Source organism: Gambusia affinis, linkage group LG07 (assembly GCF_019740435.1).
Source record: "Gambusia affinis linkage group LG07, SWU_Gaff_1.0, whole genome shotgun sequence".
NCBI lineage: Eukaryota > Metazoa > Chordata > Actinopteri > Cyprinodontiformes > Poeciliidae > Gambusia > Gambusia affinis.
The window spans coordinates 22,413,665-22,430,873 of NC_057874.1; the positions used below are offsets into that span (position 1 = coordinate 22,413,665).

General features: G+C 36.6%; 2 protein-coding genes across 2 annotated transcripts in view; one reads left to right on the forward strand and one right to left on the reverse strand.

The window, feature by feature from the left end:
- Positions 1 to 6,388, reverse strand: part of necab3 (N-terminal EF-hand calcium binding protein 3) — a 34,052-nt gene extending 27,664 nt beyond the window's left edge. The window contains exon 1 of the mRNA XM_044122012.1: positions 6,053 to 6,388. Within this exon, the coding sequence (XP_043977947.1) occupies positions 6,053 to 6,175 (123 nt within the window). The 5' untranslated portion in view covers positions 6,176 to 6,388. The remainder of the gene's footprint in view (positions 1 to 6,052) is intronic.
- A 1,036-nt stretch (positions 6,389 to 7,424) lies between these two features.
- Positions 7,425 to 14,241, forward strand: rbck1 (RanBP-type and C3HC4-type zinc finger containing 1). Its single transcript, XM_044122013.1, has 12 exons — positions 7,425 to 7,715; positions 8,050 to 8,194; positions 8,367 to 8,463; positions 9,702 to 9,900; positions 10,235 to 10,359; positions 11,776 to 11,949; positions 12,375 to 12,535; positions 12,627 to 12,726; positions 13,004 to 13,183; positions 13,289 to 13,387; positions 13,799 to 13,942; positions 14,066 to 14,241. The coding sequence occupies exons 1-12, from the start codon at positions 7,676 to 7,678 to the stop codon at positions 14,144 to 14,146; spliced, it is 1,545 nt and encodes a 514-aa protein (XP_043977948.1). The 5' UTR covers positions 7,425 to 7,675; the 3' UTR covers positions 14,147 to 14,241.
- The last annotated feature ends 2,968 nt before the right edge of the window (positions 14,242 to 17,209 follow it).

Below are 17,209 nucleotides of genomic sequence, written 5' to 3' on the forward strand. Positions count from 1 at the left end.
AGAGGGGGAACAGGAATGGTGCCAGCACATATCCCTGCAGGTTCTTTTACTGCAGACTAGCCTGTCAGAGACACAGCCCTCTGTTCTCACAAACTGGAGGCGTACATTTTAATATAAAAGAGTAGCTTTAGCCAGGGGAATTTGATAATTGGACATGCTGTTATTCTATACATACAGTGTATGCTTTACACACTGTAAGTAAGCTCGCTGCTTCTTAGAGCAAATGCCACATGGTTACAAAAGCACTTGTATACTAGAAGAACACAGGCTGAATGTCAGTTCCGGAACCATGAGACCATGCACACTGTGATGTTTCCTCAAGTGTTACAAATAAATTCAACAGCGGCATCATTGGTTTTACCAATTACGCAAATGTGTTTTTTCGGATGTGGAATACCAAATTATCAGCTTTGAAAAAATTCCAAAGGAAGTGTTGGTGAAGTCCGCCGCTTTTCTGTCTGTGAACTGTGCTACTGTCTGACTCAAATGTTAATAGACAAATGGTGTTTTTGACAAAAAATATCAGAAGGTCCTTCTTTTTTTTACTGTAAAATTGTGATCACATATTATTATGAATCCTCCACATTGAATCAAAGCTCTTAAAAAACATGCAACAATTAATTTAGGCCATACATTTGTGCAATTTTGCTAAACTATACAATTAAAATGCAATATGTTCAACACTGTCTCAGACACTTTATATATTAACTTAAGATTATGTAATGTTTTAGCACCATTTTACCCTTTGATCCTTTGTAGCTATATCATTTATTTCTAAAGGACTCTATGACTTATTATGGCGACAAACTCTTCAATAATATTAGTGACCAGCTTATAAATCACTGGCACCTGGGAAGCTGTAGCAGCCAACACAGTGTCTGTTTTACTGCTCTTTCATATTTCATAATATTCTTAATGCAAAGAGTGAAATATACTGACATTATTTGTGAAAATCCAGATCACATTAACAAAAGGATGATTTATACAATATTTCAATTTTTACTTTAACTAATTATAGTTGAGTATCAGAATTTCTTTGGCATTTTCTACAAAACCAACCAAAAGGGACCTGCATATTGGTAATATCATGGTCTGGGAGATTGTCAGTTTGTTTCAATTCTTCTTAATTTAATATCTTAATATTAGTAACCATATGATATGCTATTTTGGGGGAGTTTTTGAATTAAGAAGTAACCTTGTAAATAAAACACTCTTGAACAGTGTATGGACAAGTCTAAGTAATTGTATTCCAGATGCCTTAGTTTCTCGTCACTCTCTTCCCATTGGGGGATTCAGTGGTGCAATGCTTATAATTAGCAGCAGCGTGTGCAATCCTTCAGCTGAGTGCTTTTTTTGTAACAGAAAAAAAGGCTTTTTAAAGAGCAGAATGAGTGTCACTTAAAGAGGTCTGTCATATTAAAAAAAAAAAAAAAAAAAAAAAACCTAGAACAAGAACATAAAAAAAACTTTTTGAATGCCTCTGTATTTTTACTTTCAAGGTTCATTTATGCATGGATTTATACTTAGAGTAAGGCAGTAAGGCAAAACTGAGTGATATTTGCATACACTTAGTCTTTTAAGAAATTTGTTGCTAAAAAGAGACTATCAATGTAAGCACTCCTTTTCTGGTCAGAGATTGGAAGCGATTATTGCCTCTATCTATGCATAGTTAAGCAGAGCTACAGTTGCAGCATGACTATGCTATTTGTCTGGACTGTTGTTTTTGTTCCAGCATAAAAGCTTAAGTTATTGGCCAAAGCTTGTCCAATTTGGCAACAGTAAAAATGCAGTGCCCCAACTCCTAGGATTTCAGCATGGAATTTATTTCTAGTTGACTTCTAAATGGAAAATAACAGTATGGTGGTGAAATAATTTCTGCCTCTCTTGTCTGCTGACTACTGCAATTACCTTTGGGCTTAAGTCTGTGCTGGGGATCAGAGGGGAATTCATAGAATACCACGACCAGGTCAGTTTGAAGAAGCACATGCCAAAAGAAATAATTACTCTGTCAACCACATTGTCCTGTTTTGTTTGGCCTGAATAAATAATAAAAAAATAATACAATGTATTACTTCTTTTTAAGTCCATGTCTTTAAAAGTTTTGGGGGTTTTTTTGCTATTATGCCCATATGGACTTAGCTATTCAACAGATACCTTGTTGAATTTATGTCAAATAAATAAGGAAGTTCTGAAGGCAATAATGAGGTCTACATGAGGACTAGAAAGGTGTATTCAATAAAATCCTGAGTCTTGTCAGTAGAGTGAATATACACTATAAATACATAAAGAAATCTACTGTTTCATGAAATGTGTAATATCCTCTTCTTTGAACACCTCAACCCATTGCAGCATCTGAATAAGTGAGGCGTTTTAAAGATTTAAGATAATAAACTTGCTTGACACATATCAGCTCAAATCAGCTGAACAGCTCCAGAACAGATGAGTCACCAACAAGACCAACAATATGCCTCACTCTTGATTTTGTAAAAGGTGTTAGTTAGCTGCTTGAAGAAAAGCCTTGGGAACAACAACTCATGCTGCCCATGTTGAATTTGGTCAGTTTCAGTCATCTGTTGCTTAATTTTCCTTCCCTACCCATTTTGTCATTGTTCCTTCAGCCAAAGGCTCCCTGTGACTTTTCTCTCAATTTTCTGAATTTTTTTCAGCTTGTGTGCATCCAATTTCCAAATTAGTCAGTCAGTATCCAGGTCACCAATGAGTGAAGCTTCCTTTTACAGATCTACCTAGATCTACATTAATCAGTCTTCATTTTGTTTCCAAGTGAGTTTGATACTGTCTTTGTGCTTGTTTAAACTATGTGGTGCAGAAAACAGAATGGAAAGCAAGGACCACAGTGCAATAGGCACTATGAGGGGAAAATATTAAAGAAGAAACAAAAACATAAATAATATTTAAAATATAGATTAATTTATTCATGTGATTAAATTTAAGATCATCACAAAGAATAAAAAGAAGCTATGTTGCTCTAAACTCTTACCATTTTACATCATTGCAAATGAGATTATACTTCAGTCAAGATTGAAGAAGCAGAGCAGGACTGCCATAAATAAATGAGACAATGCTTTCAATGATCTTACACGAGACCAGTTCATTTAGAAGAGGTCTTGCTCCATACATTCTGACTATTCAGACCACAGTGCATTTGATATTTTCTCAGCTATTGATTATGCCAGAGGTCATGCCTGACAAGCATACCAGGCATGACCTGTAAGTTATTAATAACTGCCAAACCTGCACTTCTCTTTCAATCTCTATAGGTCAACAAGCTCAAACTCTGGACTTCTGCCCTTTGTATGACAATTCCTGACTTGTAACAAGATTCAGGTAATTTCCTACCTCTTCCCAACACACTAATCTCACAATTTTTTACTTATCTGTCTAGACAGAAAGGTACCTTCAAAGCAGCTCTCTTTTATTTAATCAAAGTTATTGTTTAAACATGATAATGTGATCCCTCTTCAGTTATTACATAACTTTAAGTGCTTTTCCTTTGGGCATCCATATCTGTTGCGTGAATCATTTTTTTCTCTTCTCGTTTTTTTTTTTTTATTCCTGCCATCAAAGTATTCCTTTCTCCTCCTCAATTAATTACAGAACAGAACCCTTTAAACTTTGTTGTGGTCTGTGTCTTTGGGCTTTCCAGTGTCAGGAGTAGATAATGCATCATTTACAGCAATCCCAGGAAAAGGTCAGACCTGCTTCCCAGCGCGCTGTTGGTTTGATGCCATGGTGGCAGGAATTAAGACAGTGGCTTCTTACAGGGTCTTCTGTCTGTGCATGACTTATGAAAAATAAAGAGTTCTGAGCAAAAGGTGGTTGTAACAAGGACACCTTGACTGATATGCTCCTAAACTACCATGAATAATCGCCAACTGTAATAGTTTTACTGTTTCTCCAGCTCAGCAGGAGAAAGGAACACCAGAAGGGGGTAGGAAAAGAGATGTGAAGGACAAGTGAGGGGAAAAAAGAGATGGCAATCTGCAGCAAACCTCAGAAACAGACCTCTTGATGCAGAGAATCATTAAGAATGACTAAACAGCCTACGCACACCAGCGTCAATTATTATTGTTTCTGGCCTTCAAATACGGCATTTTAGAAGCTAAGCATGATCTCTGAGATGCTGTAATTCTTGCATCCTTGACATTAGTAATTGCTCATTATCCTGTGATTAGGACTCACCATAGACCTACTGCAGATGCTTTTATCACATTTTAATTTGGGGGAATAAATATTTGTGTAATACAGAGTCAATCATCCTCGCAATAAAAATGCTTTCTGGGGAAAACATGTTTTTGTTTTCCTTCATTTACACCATTATATTTTATGGTTCAATCAGTCCCAGTAACAAAAAAAAATGTTTGTGTCACCCTCACAACAAATCCAAACATATCACAATAATTCATCACCAGAGACTTTTTTGCTACTTTTAGTCAAGGGATAAAAGGAATTATAGCCTCAGCATATCTCACAGTCAGGTGAGAGTCTGTCTCACAGTGTATGATTTGATAGGTACAACAGCAAGAAACTGCACAATATGTTTTCCAAGCAAAAACCCACTCTCAAATCAAAATCTGACTGTGGTTACCGTAGTTTAAAATAACTGGGTACTCAACAGGCAAAAATATTTCCACTCTAGAAAAATTGTTTCTTGTCACAAAAAAGCACACCATTAGAAATTAATGGGGAAATATTATGATCAAAACCAAGACAATTATAGCAATATTTTTTTTGTTTGTTTGTTTGGAATAACTCACAAAAGAACAGTGAAATAGCCTCACAGAGTCAAGCTAATTCTCCAGAAGGGTCAGAGAGCATTGGGATCCTAAAGATAGAAGGATGCTCCACCACGCCCCTTATTTGGGAAGGGTTTAATAAAGTTGAGACTGCAGCAGTCATTAAAAGTGGCACTTTGTGTTGGATTATCAGAAATCTTTTTATCAGAGGTATGCAGACCAATGTAATAGATCTTACTTTGTTTGCTAGTTTGCATATTTTGCTAATAAATCTAATTTTCACTGGAGAATTAAGATATGTTCATGGTTTTTTGTTTTGCACTATATCCTTCACAAGCTGGTGTCAAACACTTCAAGCACAATGTTTTGTCAGTGACATTTAGCAGACTCAACCTCCAGAGATAATTGAATCACACAGGACTAAAAGAAGCTGATGTCATCCAATTTACAGAGATGAAAATGCCTGATAAGTACTGTGACTGTCCAAAATGACTGTCATAATGATAGACTGAACTCTAAGTTGTCAGCTATAGTAAGAGTTCAAATCTGGAAACATCCCTGGCCCAAAAACCTTTGACAAAATGGATGGTTTCTATGGCAGCATTGCAGGTTAATCTGGCAGCAGGTGATATTTGCTTAACGCAGCATTTGAAGCAGGATTGTCTATAAGCATGTCTGTGCATGGCTTTAGCTGAGGGCTCCTGGGAAGAGCAGAAAGAAACAGGTCTAAGCTCTTCAAGCGATGACTGCATTGAACATATGACAACATCCTCCAAGGAACCATTAAATTTGGTCAGAAAATTTCTTCCCAAAAGAATTTTATTAAACATAGTTTATAACTTAACCTCTAGAACCCGACGGAAACACCGGTGGAACCTCTAGGGTTCTAGAGGTTAAGCAACTTCATTTTGAGGTAATTTGGGTAAAGCTTTGCAGAAAACACAAGTGTGACAGTGTCAAAAGGGGAGAACCTCCAGCAGCCCCTAAAACTGTCCAACTGAGAGCTTAATTTATCATGCAGAGGCAGCAGCTGCAGCTCTTCTTTCGTTCCTATTTAAAATAACACAGACCCGTGCACGCACACATACACACAAGACCCTCCATTATATATATATATATATATATATATATATATATATATATATATATATATATATATATATATATATATATATATATATATATATATATATATATGCAGTTTAGTAGAATATAGGTTATTCTACTACCAATTAGCAAACATGGAAACAGTGCAAAATATTTGACTTTTTACTGTTCTCGAGTAAATCTCCACTTACATCGTGAAAGATAGTAAGCCCCTGTCCGGAGCTGTGCAGCGGCTGCTGTTGCTGCTGAGCCCGAAGATGCTTCTGTTTGGCCGACTGCAGGCACATAGTGATCATCTCGGCGCAAGCTAACATCTTTCCAAACGCTTCGAGACGCACTTCTTTATCGGGGTGAAGGCTTCAGTAAAAAGTCTTGCAGGCTGGAGAGAAGTGGAGGAGATGCAGCGGCGGAAGAACGGGCAGGTAAGAGACGAGTCAGACAGAGAGGCAGGCGGGGACTAAAGGATGCTCCGCAACTTTGAGACGAGCCGGTGAAATGAGTCGCCAGCCCCTCCTGCGGGAGCCGCGGTGATTGGCCAGTTTAAGTGCGCCGTGCATCTGGATTCTATACCTTCAGTAAAAAATAAAAATAAAAAGTAAAAAAAAATAATAAAAAAAGAAAAAGAAAAGAAAACAAAGCAAATACCCTCCTAGTTTTGTCTTCTTTTGAAAAAGTTAAGCTCATTTATAGAATCACAGATTGTTTTGAAAAAAAATATTTTAGAAACCTTCACATAATCATGAACATCTTTGTATTGGGACTTTATATAACGGACAAACACATGACCTGACCAATGGGTCCTTAAAGGTAAAAATACAAAATCGCGTAAGTATATTGATACACATAAACACATAAAAATAAGGAGGGACAAGCTTGTGAATTACTTAAGGAATATGACAGAGATTACTTTGCAGAGGACTCAAGATGTGCACTTGCAGTTGTAAGTAAAATATTTTGCAAATATATATTATTTGCAAAATAAGTGAATATCATTGCATTGAACAATATAAAATTCCAACACTGTGTATATCTAAGTCTGTGGTTTCCTTAACATCCCTTTTTGGTATTTCACAAAATACTAAAAAGGATTTTGCTTGTTTAATCGGCTTGTTTTCATTTTGAGTTTTCATTTTTACTCAAAATGTATCATTTTATGCCATAATTTATTCTCTATAATTTAGCATTTTTAGTTATCGTAGCTGCATGTAAATTAATTTTTACTTCTTTTGTTGTTGTTGTTGTTGCTGTTGTTGTTATTGTTTTGTTTTACCTTCATTTATCACAAAATATTAAAGTTCAGCAGTTGTTCTGTACTTTCCAATTTAGAAGGATGCTGCCATCTGCTGGATTTTTGGAATCATAGCTTTGACTTTCTTTAAAAAAAAATCGAATGTAAATAACATAACACTGGTTCTGTTTTCATTGTCTGTGCGATTTTAAAGTTCTGTTGATGTTATTACTTTTTTATATTAAAAACTCAAACCAAAGAGAGAGCTTAAAGAGACAGTAGCGGGAGATAGGCAGATCCCTTTAAAAATTCTCTTCCTGAATTTGATCCAGTTTCACTTTCCGTTCAGATGACAGGCGCTTAGAAATAAGATCGCCATAAAGGCAAAATCAGGCAGGAAGTGACTCATGTAAGCCCCCTTATATTTGTTTCCTCTGTGACCTGAAAGTGGATAAGTGGAGGAGACTTTGGACGCGGAGCTAACAGCTACAACTCAAACTCTTAAGGTTGGACACTACTTAAAAGTTTCTGTTCGGCTTGTGAAGTCTGCGTCATTCATGCGTTATCTCACGTCTGGAGGACAATAATGGCCTCTGAAATTTCACCCAAAGGGAACATAAAAGAAGGTGAGTTTTATTTTGATTTTCCTTTGATTATTTAAACTTGGATTTATTAAAATTTTGACCCTCCGTGTTGTTGCTGTCCCCGCTTGGTATCAGTTTATGATTACCGACTTATTTTCACTGCAATTTGCGTAAGTGTGACAGATCAGTCGCTACAAACTGATCTCTATAGCTTAGTCAGCCCTTACATATTCAGCTTTTTTTCAGTCTATGTTCATGAAGGGTTGTGAAAGTGAAACCTATGCGCACAGAGAACACTTGGACAAAGCCATATTTCAGAAACTCACTTAAACATAAATAAGTCACGTGACCTGTTAAACTCTTCCTGATCCTGCAGCAGAGGCGCTGGCCCTCTCCTTGGGTGAAGCCATCAGCAGTGGAGACTCTGAGGAGGCAGTTGAGCTGTGCAAGAAACTTTCCCAGCTCTCTGTTGAAGTGTCGGTCAACATCAAGAGCCATGTCTACCCTCAGGACTCGTTCAGGCAAAGGACATTCACTTTATTGCTTGTTCTTAGAATTTAATTTGGATATTAACATCATGCCTTGTCTTGTATTTTCTCTCTAATTTGACAAAAAAAAAAACATGTTTGAATAACACTAAATAGACAGAAAATTACATTGATCTCATAGAGTATACTGTTTTCTTGTTTGTAGATTGATGGTTGGTGTGCAGGATGCGGAGTCAGAAGACTATATCCCAGTAACCCTTATTGTTTCCACTGGCATGACAATTGCAGAAGTTAAAGATAAGGTGCAGTAATGCTTCTTCATTATTATTTTCTTTAATTTATTTCCAAGACTGCACAAAAACATAGCACTATTACCATATGATCTACACAGTGCTGCATTGCTTTCATATCCCTTGGGGTATTTTTTTCATTTGTCACAATGCAACCTATACCCTGGTATTGTTATGTGATAGGGTAAAGCAAAGCAGTGTTGTGACATCAGTCTGAATCAGTACTCAGAGGAGAAATTAATTCTGCAACTATTTCAGTTGAATGTCATTTTGGATGTGTTGATAATAGCTTTAAAGCTCCAGAGACTGGAATTTTACTTATTCATTGCAAAATAGCCTAAGCTCTCTGGATGGGAAAAATCTGAACAGCAATTTTCAACCTTTCTACAGATTATTAGATAGGTTTAAGTTTGGATACTGAGCTTTAGTGTTTCCAGGTCAGTCCTTATGTTTAAGCCAGAACTGCTTTTAGTGAAATTTCTTGTCTTAAGTCTTTTGTAGCTTCTGACAGTTTGACTTCTTGTATTTAGTTCCATCCATTTTCTAATCAACTCAGACCAGCCTCTCTGCCTGCTAGATACTTTCACCACTATGATGTTTCACAGTGAGGATAGTGTTAAGGTGGTGTGAAATAGTTTTCCATGTTGCTGATCTTGAAATTTCTTCACAACTTTACTCGTAATGTATTTAATTTGTGTCTTGTCTTCTTGATGCTGTTTGTTCACTGATGTTCTCCATTAAACTTCTGAAGCCTTCATAGAACAACAGGATCTATACTGAGTTAAATTACTCGAAGGCACTCTCTTCTGGGAAAAAGTTGCACTGGATTTTGTGGCATGCATTTGTATAGGACTGAATACAAATGCATGCCACACCATTCTGACTTGAAAACAACATATATACTCAAATCTATCATCACAATATCAGTGTTTGCAGTATTGTAATAGAAGCAGATGCAGTATTTGGTTAAATATTATATTCTAAGTGTTATGCATTCACATTACACATACCAATAATATACTTAGCCTGTTGAATGGTCTCAAACTGACCCTAATGTACATGCTAAAGCTAAAAGAAAAAAATGGACACAATGTAATGAATCAAAAAGTATGAAATAAATGTATTAATCGTAATCAATATAGTATCATAATTCCATATTTTCCCTGACATTATTGTATCTTTCCATTTCACATTTATTTAGTTTTTCTACATTTCATGCAGTTTTTTTTTGTTTTTTTTGACATTTCCAGATTAATCAGGACTTTGGGTTCCACCCTACACTCCAGCGCTGGGTGATCGGTAAACGCTTGGCCCAAGATCAAGAAACATTATACAGCCACGGCATCCGCAAGAGCGGAGATCAGGCTTTCCTGTTTATCCTCTCTGCCAATGCAGCCCAGCTTACACGGCAGCAACACAACCAGGAACAGGAACAACAGCGCATAGCTGGTCGGTACTGCATTTATAGAAAATGGTGTCTTGTCTTCTATATTGTTAATGAAATTTCTTTTTTTTTGTCAGTAGTGTTTACAATAATGTGGCTGACATAAAACAGCAGCTAAAACAGGCACATTAAAGGTGCATTGCTGATTTTTTTCTAACTCTTGGCTATTGATTGGAATGGCAAACTATGTATTCAGTTTCTGTGGAGACTTCTGTCAAGTAATTAAACAAGAAAAAGAAAAATGGAGCCTATCCAACCAAATATTGATTAAAAGAAGATATAGCTTTAATTTCTTTGTGCTTTGACTTACATTGACTTACACTGAATTTCTGTCTTTAGGTATTGTGGAATCTTTGCCATCATTGCAGCTTCATTGTAGAGGCGTAGGCAGTGGCGACAAAACAGTTCCTCCTCCTGTTCCTCCTAAAAACGTGACTCCTCCCAAACCTGCTCCTAAACCTCAGGTGAGATTGTAGATAATGCAAAAATCATAGGCTTGATTATGACTGACAAATACACTTCTGTTGAAATTTTCACATACACGGTTTCTGGGCATGAATGACATAATACTAACAATTTAATATTTAACTCAACCATGCTTTTTCTGATTTACCTTATTTAAACACATACAGGCTCAACCAGATACACATTCATCCCTACTAATATTTTACAAACATCGCTTTGCAAGTTGCACATTGACTAAACAACTCTGAAGTTATCAGCAAAAATTTGGGATCATTTCGGCTGGACATTTTACTGGGTCCCTTTGCAGAACTGGTAGTTAACTTAATTCAGATGGTTTTCTTGCACAAGCCTGACTTTTAAGCACAGTCCAAGGAGGCCCGAGTTCAGGCCTTTTGGGAAAGCCATTTCAGAAACCCAACGTTATGCTGCTTTATTGTTTCTACTCCATTTTTTATATTTGTATGAAATCTTTATGTCTACGTTTCAACCATTCTAATTTATTTAGGGTAATGGGTAGTAATTTAAAGGTAGCCCTGTTTATTTCCATCTAAGTTGTACGATGCAGTTGTAATTGTGGTCAAATAGCCAATTGTCTAGGCAAGCCACGAAAATCTTCTTTGTGAGGCTTTTGGCTCATCCATTTGGGCAGCTGCAAGCTTCAGCCAAGCTGAAGCTCAAAGTTTCTGATTTTGGAGCAAAGATTTCTTAGTTGCGAAGAATCAGCAGTAATGTGGAACTTGCTTCTCTGTAATCGGGGAGCCTGGAATTCTTACAGTTTCAACTTTACTTGCTTAAGCCTTGATCCTTGGTTCTTCCTGAATATTCTAGTGATGCTAGAATATTCAGGAAATTTTCATGAAATGCTGATACACATGAAAATTAGTTTCAGACTAAACCAAGGTAAACATTTAAACCCTGACCTCAAGCTTATTAATGAGTTGGTGAATATGATCAAAAGCCACTTCTATGTCAAGAAACCTCCCTGTCCAGCAAAAGAGAGTGGTAGAAATATGTCAGAATTATTCCAAAAGATAAGTAGAACATTTTTAAATAAGGTATTAATAAAGTTTTTTGTTGTTGTTGTTGCTTTTTTTTTGGTTGATTTTTGCACCTGCCTTTTTAATTTTGATCTTGTTTGAATTAGGTTACATCCACAATAAATTCAACTTCAATTCAACTAAGCAAGCTGGTAAATAGCTTAAAAATACCCATCAAAAGCCTAAAATGAATTAATTCAATGCCCATGTAAACTCTGTATTAATTTCCCAAAGAAACTACATTTGAATCTTGTATAAAATGACATTTTTGTCATTCTGAGAAGGATCTAATGACAAGACATATTATGAAATTATTTTGGATATGCTAACCCTTATTAAATTTTTAGCAGCGGAGTTATTTTGTGTATTTGTGTTTAGTTGGGCTGGGCCTGCACGATGTGCACTTTTCTCAACAAACCAACACGCCCTGGCTGTGAGATGTGTGGAGCGGAAAGACCTCAGGACTATGAGGTACCAGATGTCTATCAGCCAGACCAGGACGAAGTCTTGCGCATTCGGCAAGAGCAGCTGGCTTTACTGCAATATGAACAGGTACACAATGCTGATTAACAGTCTAAGCCACAGATGGGCACTCCTGGTCCTCAAGGGCCGGTGTCCTGCAACTCTTAAATGTCTCCTTGGTCCAACACATCTGAATCCAATAGATGAATCACCTCCCAAGTGCAGTCAGGTTCTCCAGAGTCCTGCTAATGACCTCATTATTTGACTCAGGTGTGCTGAAGTAGAGATGCATCTAAAAGTTGCAGGAGACCAGTCCTCGAGGACCAGGAGTGCCCACCCCTGGTCTAAGCAATATCCACTATATGATTTAAAGGGACTAATTGGTCTGAATTACAGCCAGTTCACTTTTGTTAAATCAAGTAAATTGCGACAGTAATGGATAATATAAATTACGTGTATTTCCTGATCTAAATTCATGTTTTGTTCACCTTCTCCTCTGTGATCTTGTAATGAAGGCTCAGCAGCTGGAACGTGAGCAGAACTATTTGTACCTGTTGGCCACAGATGACCACAACCTCATCACTAACACCACAGAGACAGATTGCCCCATCTGTTTCTCCACTCTGGAGCCAGGAGACGGGGTTGTGCTCAGAGAATGTCTGCACACTTTCTGCAGGTTAGAGAGGACTTTTCGTTGTAGCTTAAGAGGTCAAAACTGACGACTAAAATCACAAAATGTTTGAATTGAACATGTTGTCTTCCTTCAGGGAGTGTCTTAAAGGGACAGTCATAAACAGCCAGGATGCGGAGGTATCTTGTGCGGATACGGATTGCGAGAGCAAGTTATTGGATCGAGAAATTAAAGAGGTGAGCTAAAAAACCTTAAATGCAGAAAACCCAATGACACATGTAAACTATTTATAATAAATAAGGAGGTCTGTTTCAACTTTTCAACAAATTATTGAATCTAAATTTAGTAACATTGCAGTCAGAACCCACTCTTGGAGTAATCATTGTTGCAAAGCACACAGTTTTAGACATTTGTTCAAGTCTAATTTTTGTGGGCGCCTTGCAATATTTAATTGATCTTCTTTTAACCTGGGGAAATATGCAACCTGTAATTCTGCTGCAATTCCTTTGTCAGCTGCTCACAGAGGAGGAGCACCAGCGGTTTTTGGAGCTGCGCTTGAGCATTGCAGAGAGTCGCTCTGAGCACAGCTTCCACTGCCAGACCCCCAACTGTCGAGGGTGGTGCGTCTATGAGGATGATGTCAACGAGTTCCACTGCGACCTCTGCAATGAGACCAATTGCATCCTCTGCCGAGTAACATTGCAATTTTGACTCACAGGAATAATAGATCTTTTTTTATATATACATTGTAATATTAAAAGTATAATTAATAAATTGATTTTGCTAAATTTGTTTTAGGCCATCCACAAAGACATGAATTGCAAGGACTATCAGGATGACCTGCGCATCCGAGCAGAGAACGATGAAGCAGCTCAGAAGACAAAGCAGATGCTGGAGGTAGGATAACCTAGAGCTGAGTATGGCAACTGTTATTTATGTTGTGTTTTTTTTTTTACTATTTATAATCTCTTTCAAAATCTTATTTGAATGTGCAGTGCTTTGAAAAAGTACTTGCAAATGGAAATAAATATGTTTCTGTCTGTACACATCCAATACGCCAAGATAGTGTGCGATATTGCAATTTTTGAGGCAAGATGTTCAGTTTTGAACATCTTGGAATATTCTATGAATATTTGCTGATTAATTTAGTCTCCCACATTGTGTGTAATTTCACTTAATCCATACAATTTGGCTATTGTGCCAGAAACGCTTGTGATACAAAACTTTAGAAAGTAGCATTTAGTGCATGTCTTATTTTTTTTGTATGGGCTTTATTGCAAACTGAATGTTATAATACTGTGACTGTAGAACATGCTGCAGAATGGAGAAGCCATGAAATGCCCACGGTGTGACATCATCGTCCAGAAAAAGGATGGCTGTGATTGGATCTGTTGTTTGATGTGCAAGACGGAAATCTGCTGGGTCACCAAACAAGCCCGATGGGGACCAAAAGTAAATATCATTGCCCAATACATAAGAAAACGAAACTACACAAACTTGTGTAGTTCAATATTAAAAGAAAGAACTGTGTTGTTGTTTGAATTATGCACTAACATTTTTTTTTTCTTTTTGCAGGGAACTGGCGATATATCCGGTGGCTGTAAATGTCGGGTCAACAATCAGCCTTGTCATCCCAATTGCCAAAACTGTCACTGAGGCAAACTCATAAGCTCAACAATCCGCTCTATCACTGTGAACTGTTTCGATTGTATTACAAATCTGATGCATTAAACTCTTGAACACATATTTAACACATGTGTAAACGTTGATAGCACGTTAGCCAAAATAGGGGAAAATGTAATTTATAAATCTAAATCAAGACGGTGTGACTAAAGATGTCACACTGTTAATTCTAGGAAAAAATACCTCAGAGTTCTTGTGCTAAATCTAGTGATTAAGTCATATGTTTTATCTAATCTCCAGGTTTTTTCAATGGAGTACCTTTGATCAACCAGTAAGTTTGTGTTGTCTAACAAACCTAAAAGAAAAAGCCATAACACCTAAACAGCTTCAATAAATGGACCACCCTTTGTTTCTCAGACAGATTGTTGCTATGTCTTAATAATTCAATAATTTCTCTTTGTCACTTTCCAACTCAGCACTTCTCAAAAAAGCACCAGAACAATTGAACAATGAAGATTGCAATTACAGGAACCAACGTGTTGCAATCAAAGTTTAACTGGGATCCAAGTATTTTGAAATGAAGCCTAGGCGCAAATTCAAACTGGAAGACTCTTTTATCCCCACCGGGTCCTGTTAATTGAAATGACCCGCCTACAGTCGACGACCTATCAACGCTGGACCAAGCCACGTCACGTCCAATCACTGACAAAGTGACCTGATAAGGACTTTCATTCATGGCGTCCTTCGTTCTCCAGCCGAGCTCAACCCACTACCGCCCCTTCTCCATTCACCCGGTCCTTAGGCCTGCACCCTTCTTCAACCGCCACCACCAATGCCGGTTCCGGGGGGATGACGTTCCTAACAGCATACAGCATCGGGAATGCTCATCTGAGGTTTATCGCTAACGTTGTGATAACCGTTATCCCCAAGGGCCAAAGACTTTCTTTACTGTATGACAATAAACTTTTCTAATTGTCTTCTTTTCTCTGTCCGTCTCTCCTGATGGAAGTTGTAATTCATGTATGTTCTGTTTTGCCAACTACACAATTTTTCAGGAATTATTGTCATTCAGTCTTCTCTTCAGACTGGGGTGAAGGATGCTGTGTGTACTGTTTACATTAATTGCATTTTTTTTTCAGATGCACATTATTTTAATGCTCTTGGGGAGAAGCAAGTAATGAAAATGTATGATAATTTCTTCATTTTAAGTGTTCACTGCTGAATAAGTGCAGGATAAAATCTATTGCATTATGTGATCTGTATCTTTCGGTGTTGGTCTTGATGTTTACTTTGAAGGTGATTTGGATTATTATTGATTATTGATTATTACAAAGACTTAGGATTTTTAAGTATTTAGATTACCTTATAAAAAATTTTGTTATAAAGGTTTTGTGTTCTTCCATCTGTACTGCAGAATTGTGCTGCCTTAGAACTTCTAATTGCATTTTGCAACATCTAAATATTCCTTGCCAAGTTTATATTGAAAACAAATATGCTGCAGAATATGTACTCTAATTCTAATAAAACTGGAATCACTTGAAAAATATGTGATTGTTGTAAAATGAACCTTGATCACACTCAGAGGCTTATAAACTCAGATTCACGCATAGGTCCACTTTACATTGCACTATACCTGCTTAGTGACATTGAAAACAAGAAATAAATGCAGAATGTGAATGAGCTTGCACAACTTTAGTTCAGTCAGAGAATTTAAACAAGGTCATAAATGCATCAAACAGCAAGCTCAAAGCAACCTATGCTTAAGATTTATCAAGTGAGACTACTGCGCTCAAGAGAAAGAGAAACACACACCTCCAAATTGTGCATGTTAAGAGATTACAGAAGGTTCAATCAGCTGCAGCATGGGTTGGTATCACTGTCAAAGAAAATAATATTTATTAATATGGATAAATACACACAAGTAGCATTTCACAACATTGTGATATATGTGCAATTTACTATAAAAGCATTTGGGAATCATTTAAAAACAGGTTTGTTCAGTGTATGTTTCCATTACAAAGATATGTGCACAACACTGCTATAATATATTTCTGCATACAATGGCACTCTTAGATTCCAGTAGAACATAGAGTGGTATTAATCTAATCAGAAAAGACCTTTAGACATACTTCACTACATATTTTGGAATTTCTGACCGTTCATAACTCTTTTCATTAATAGTTTAAACTTGTCCACATTTAGCATAAGGGCACTGAGATTACTTTTGTTTTGAAATGATGCTGCACAACTGTCTAAAATTAACAAAACGTTTAAAACATTTCATGCTCTACAAGTTTTAAAATGAAAAACTATTCCAGCATCAAAAAAGCATAATATATTTTAACTGAATAAAGAATTCAAACAAATACAGCTAACACTTTCACCCAAGTTTATTATCAATCTATAGTACAACTTGACATTAGTATACCAGTTTTATTATAACAAAATAATCAAAAGGCAGATACATCATTTAGTGCAATGAAAATAAATTCCAGAGTGGCATCTTATGTAACCAAGTGATCTTTTGTGATGTTGATCAGCAGGTGTTTTCATGAAGAGATTCGTTTGTGTTAGGTCACCTTCAGTATGGTTTAGGAATTTAAAGCCATTTCCAGTTGTGGTCCATAATATGGATTCTTAATCTTTTAAATACAATCCAGATACAGAATAATAGTTGCTGAGTTCCCTTGTGAGTTGCTTTACTGAAACTTAATTAATAGAACAATATGCCATCATAAGTATGTAGGTGACCATCACTCTGCAACCATCATTTTTATAATTAAAGGGAATTTTTTTATTATTATTATTTTCTGTTAAGACACGTTTTATGTGATTTCCAAACCATGGAGACTTGCCATTTAAAAAGGTGAATAGAAAACACATTGGATAACATGAATGCATTGCACACTCAGAAACAAAATTTACAAAGTGTCATGTGTTTAAATAAAGCTTATAGTATGTTTGAAAGTGAAATTACAGAAATCTCACTTTCTGTGAAAGAAAATCTGTTCTGACAAACCAGAGATCAGGCAGGTAGTATTTTTCCAGACATAAGCCATTTTTGAAATGTCAATACAGTCTGCCTATAATTTGGCA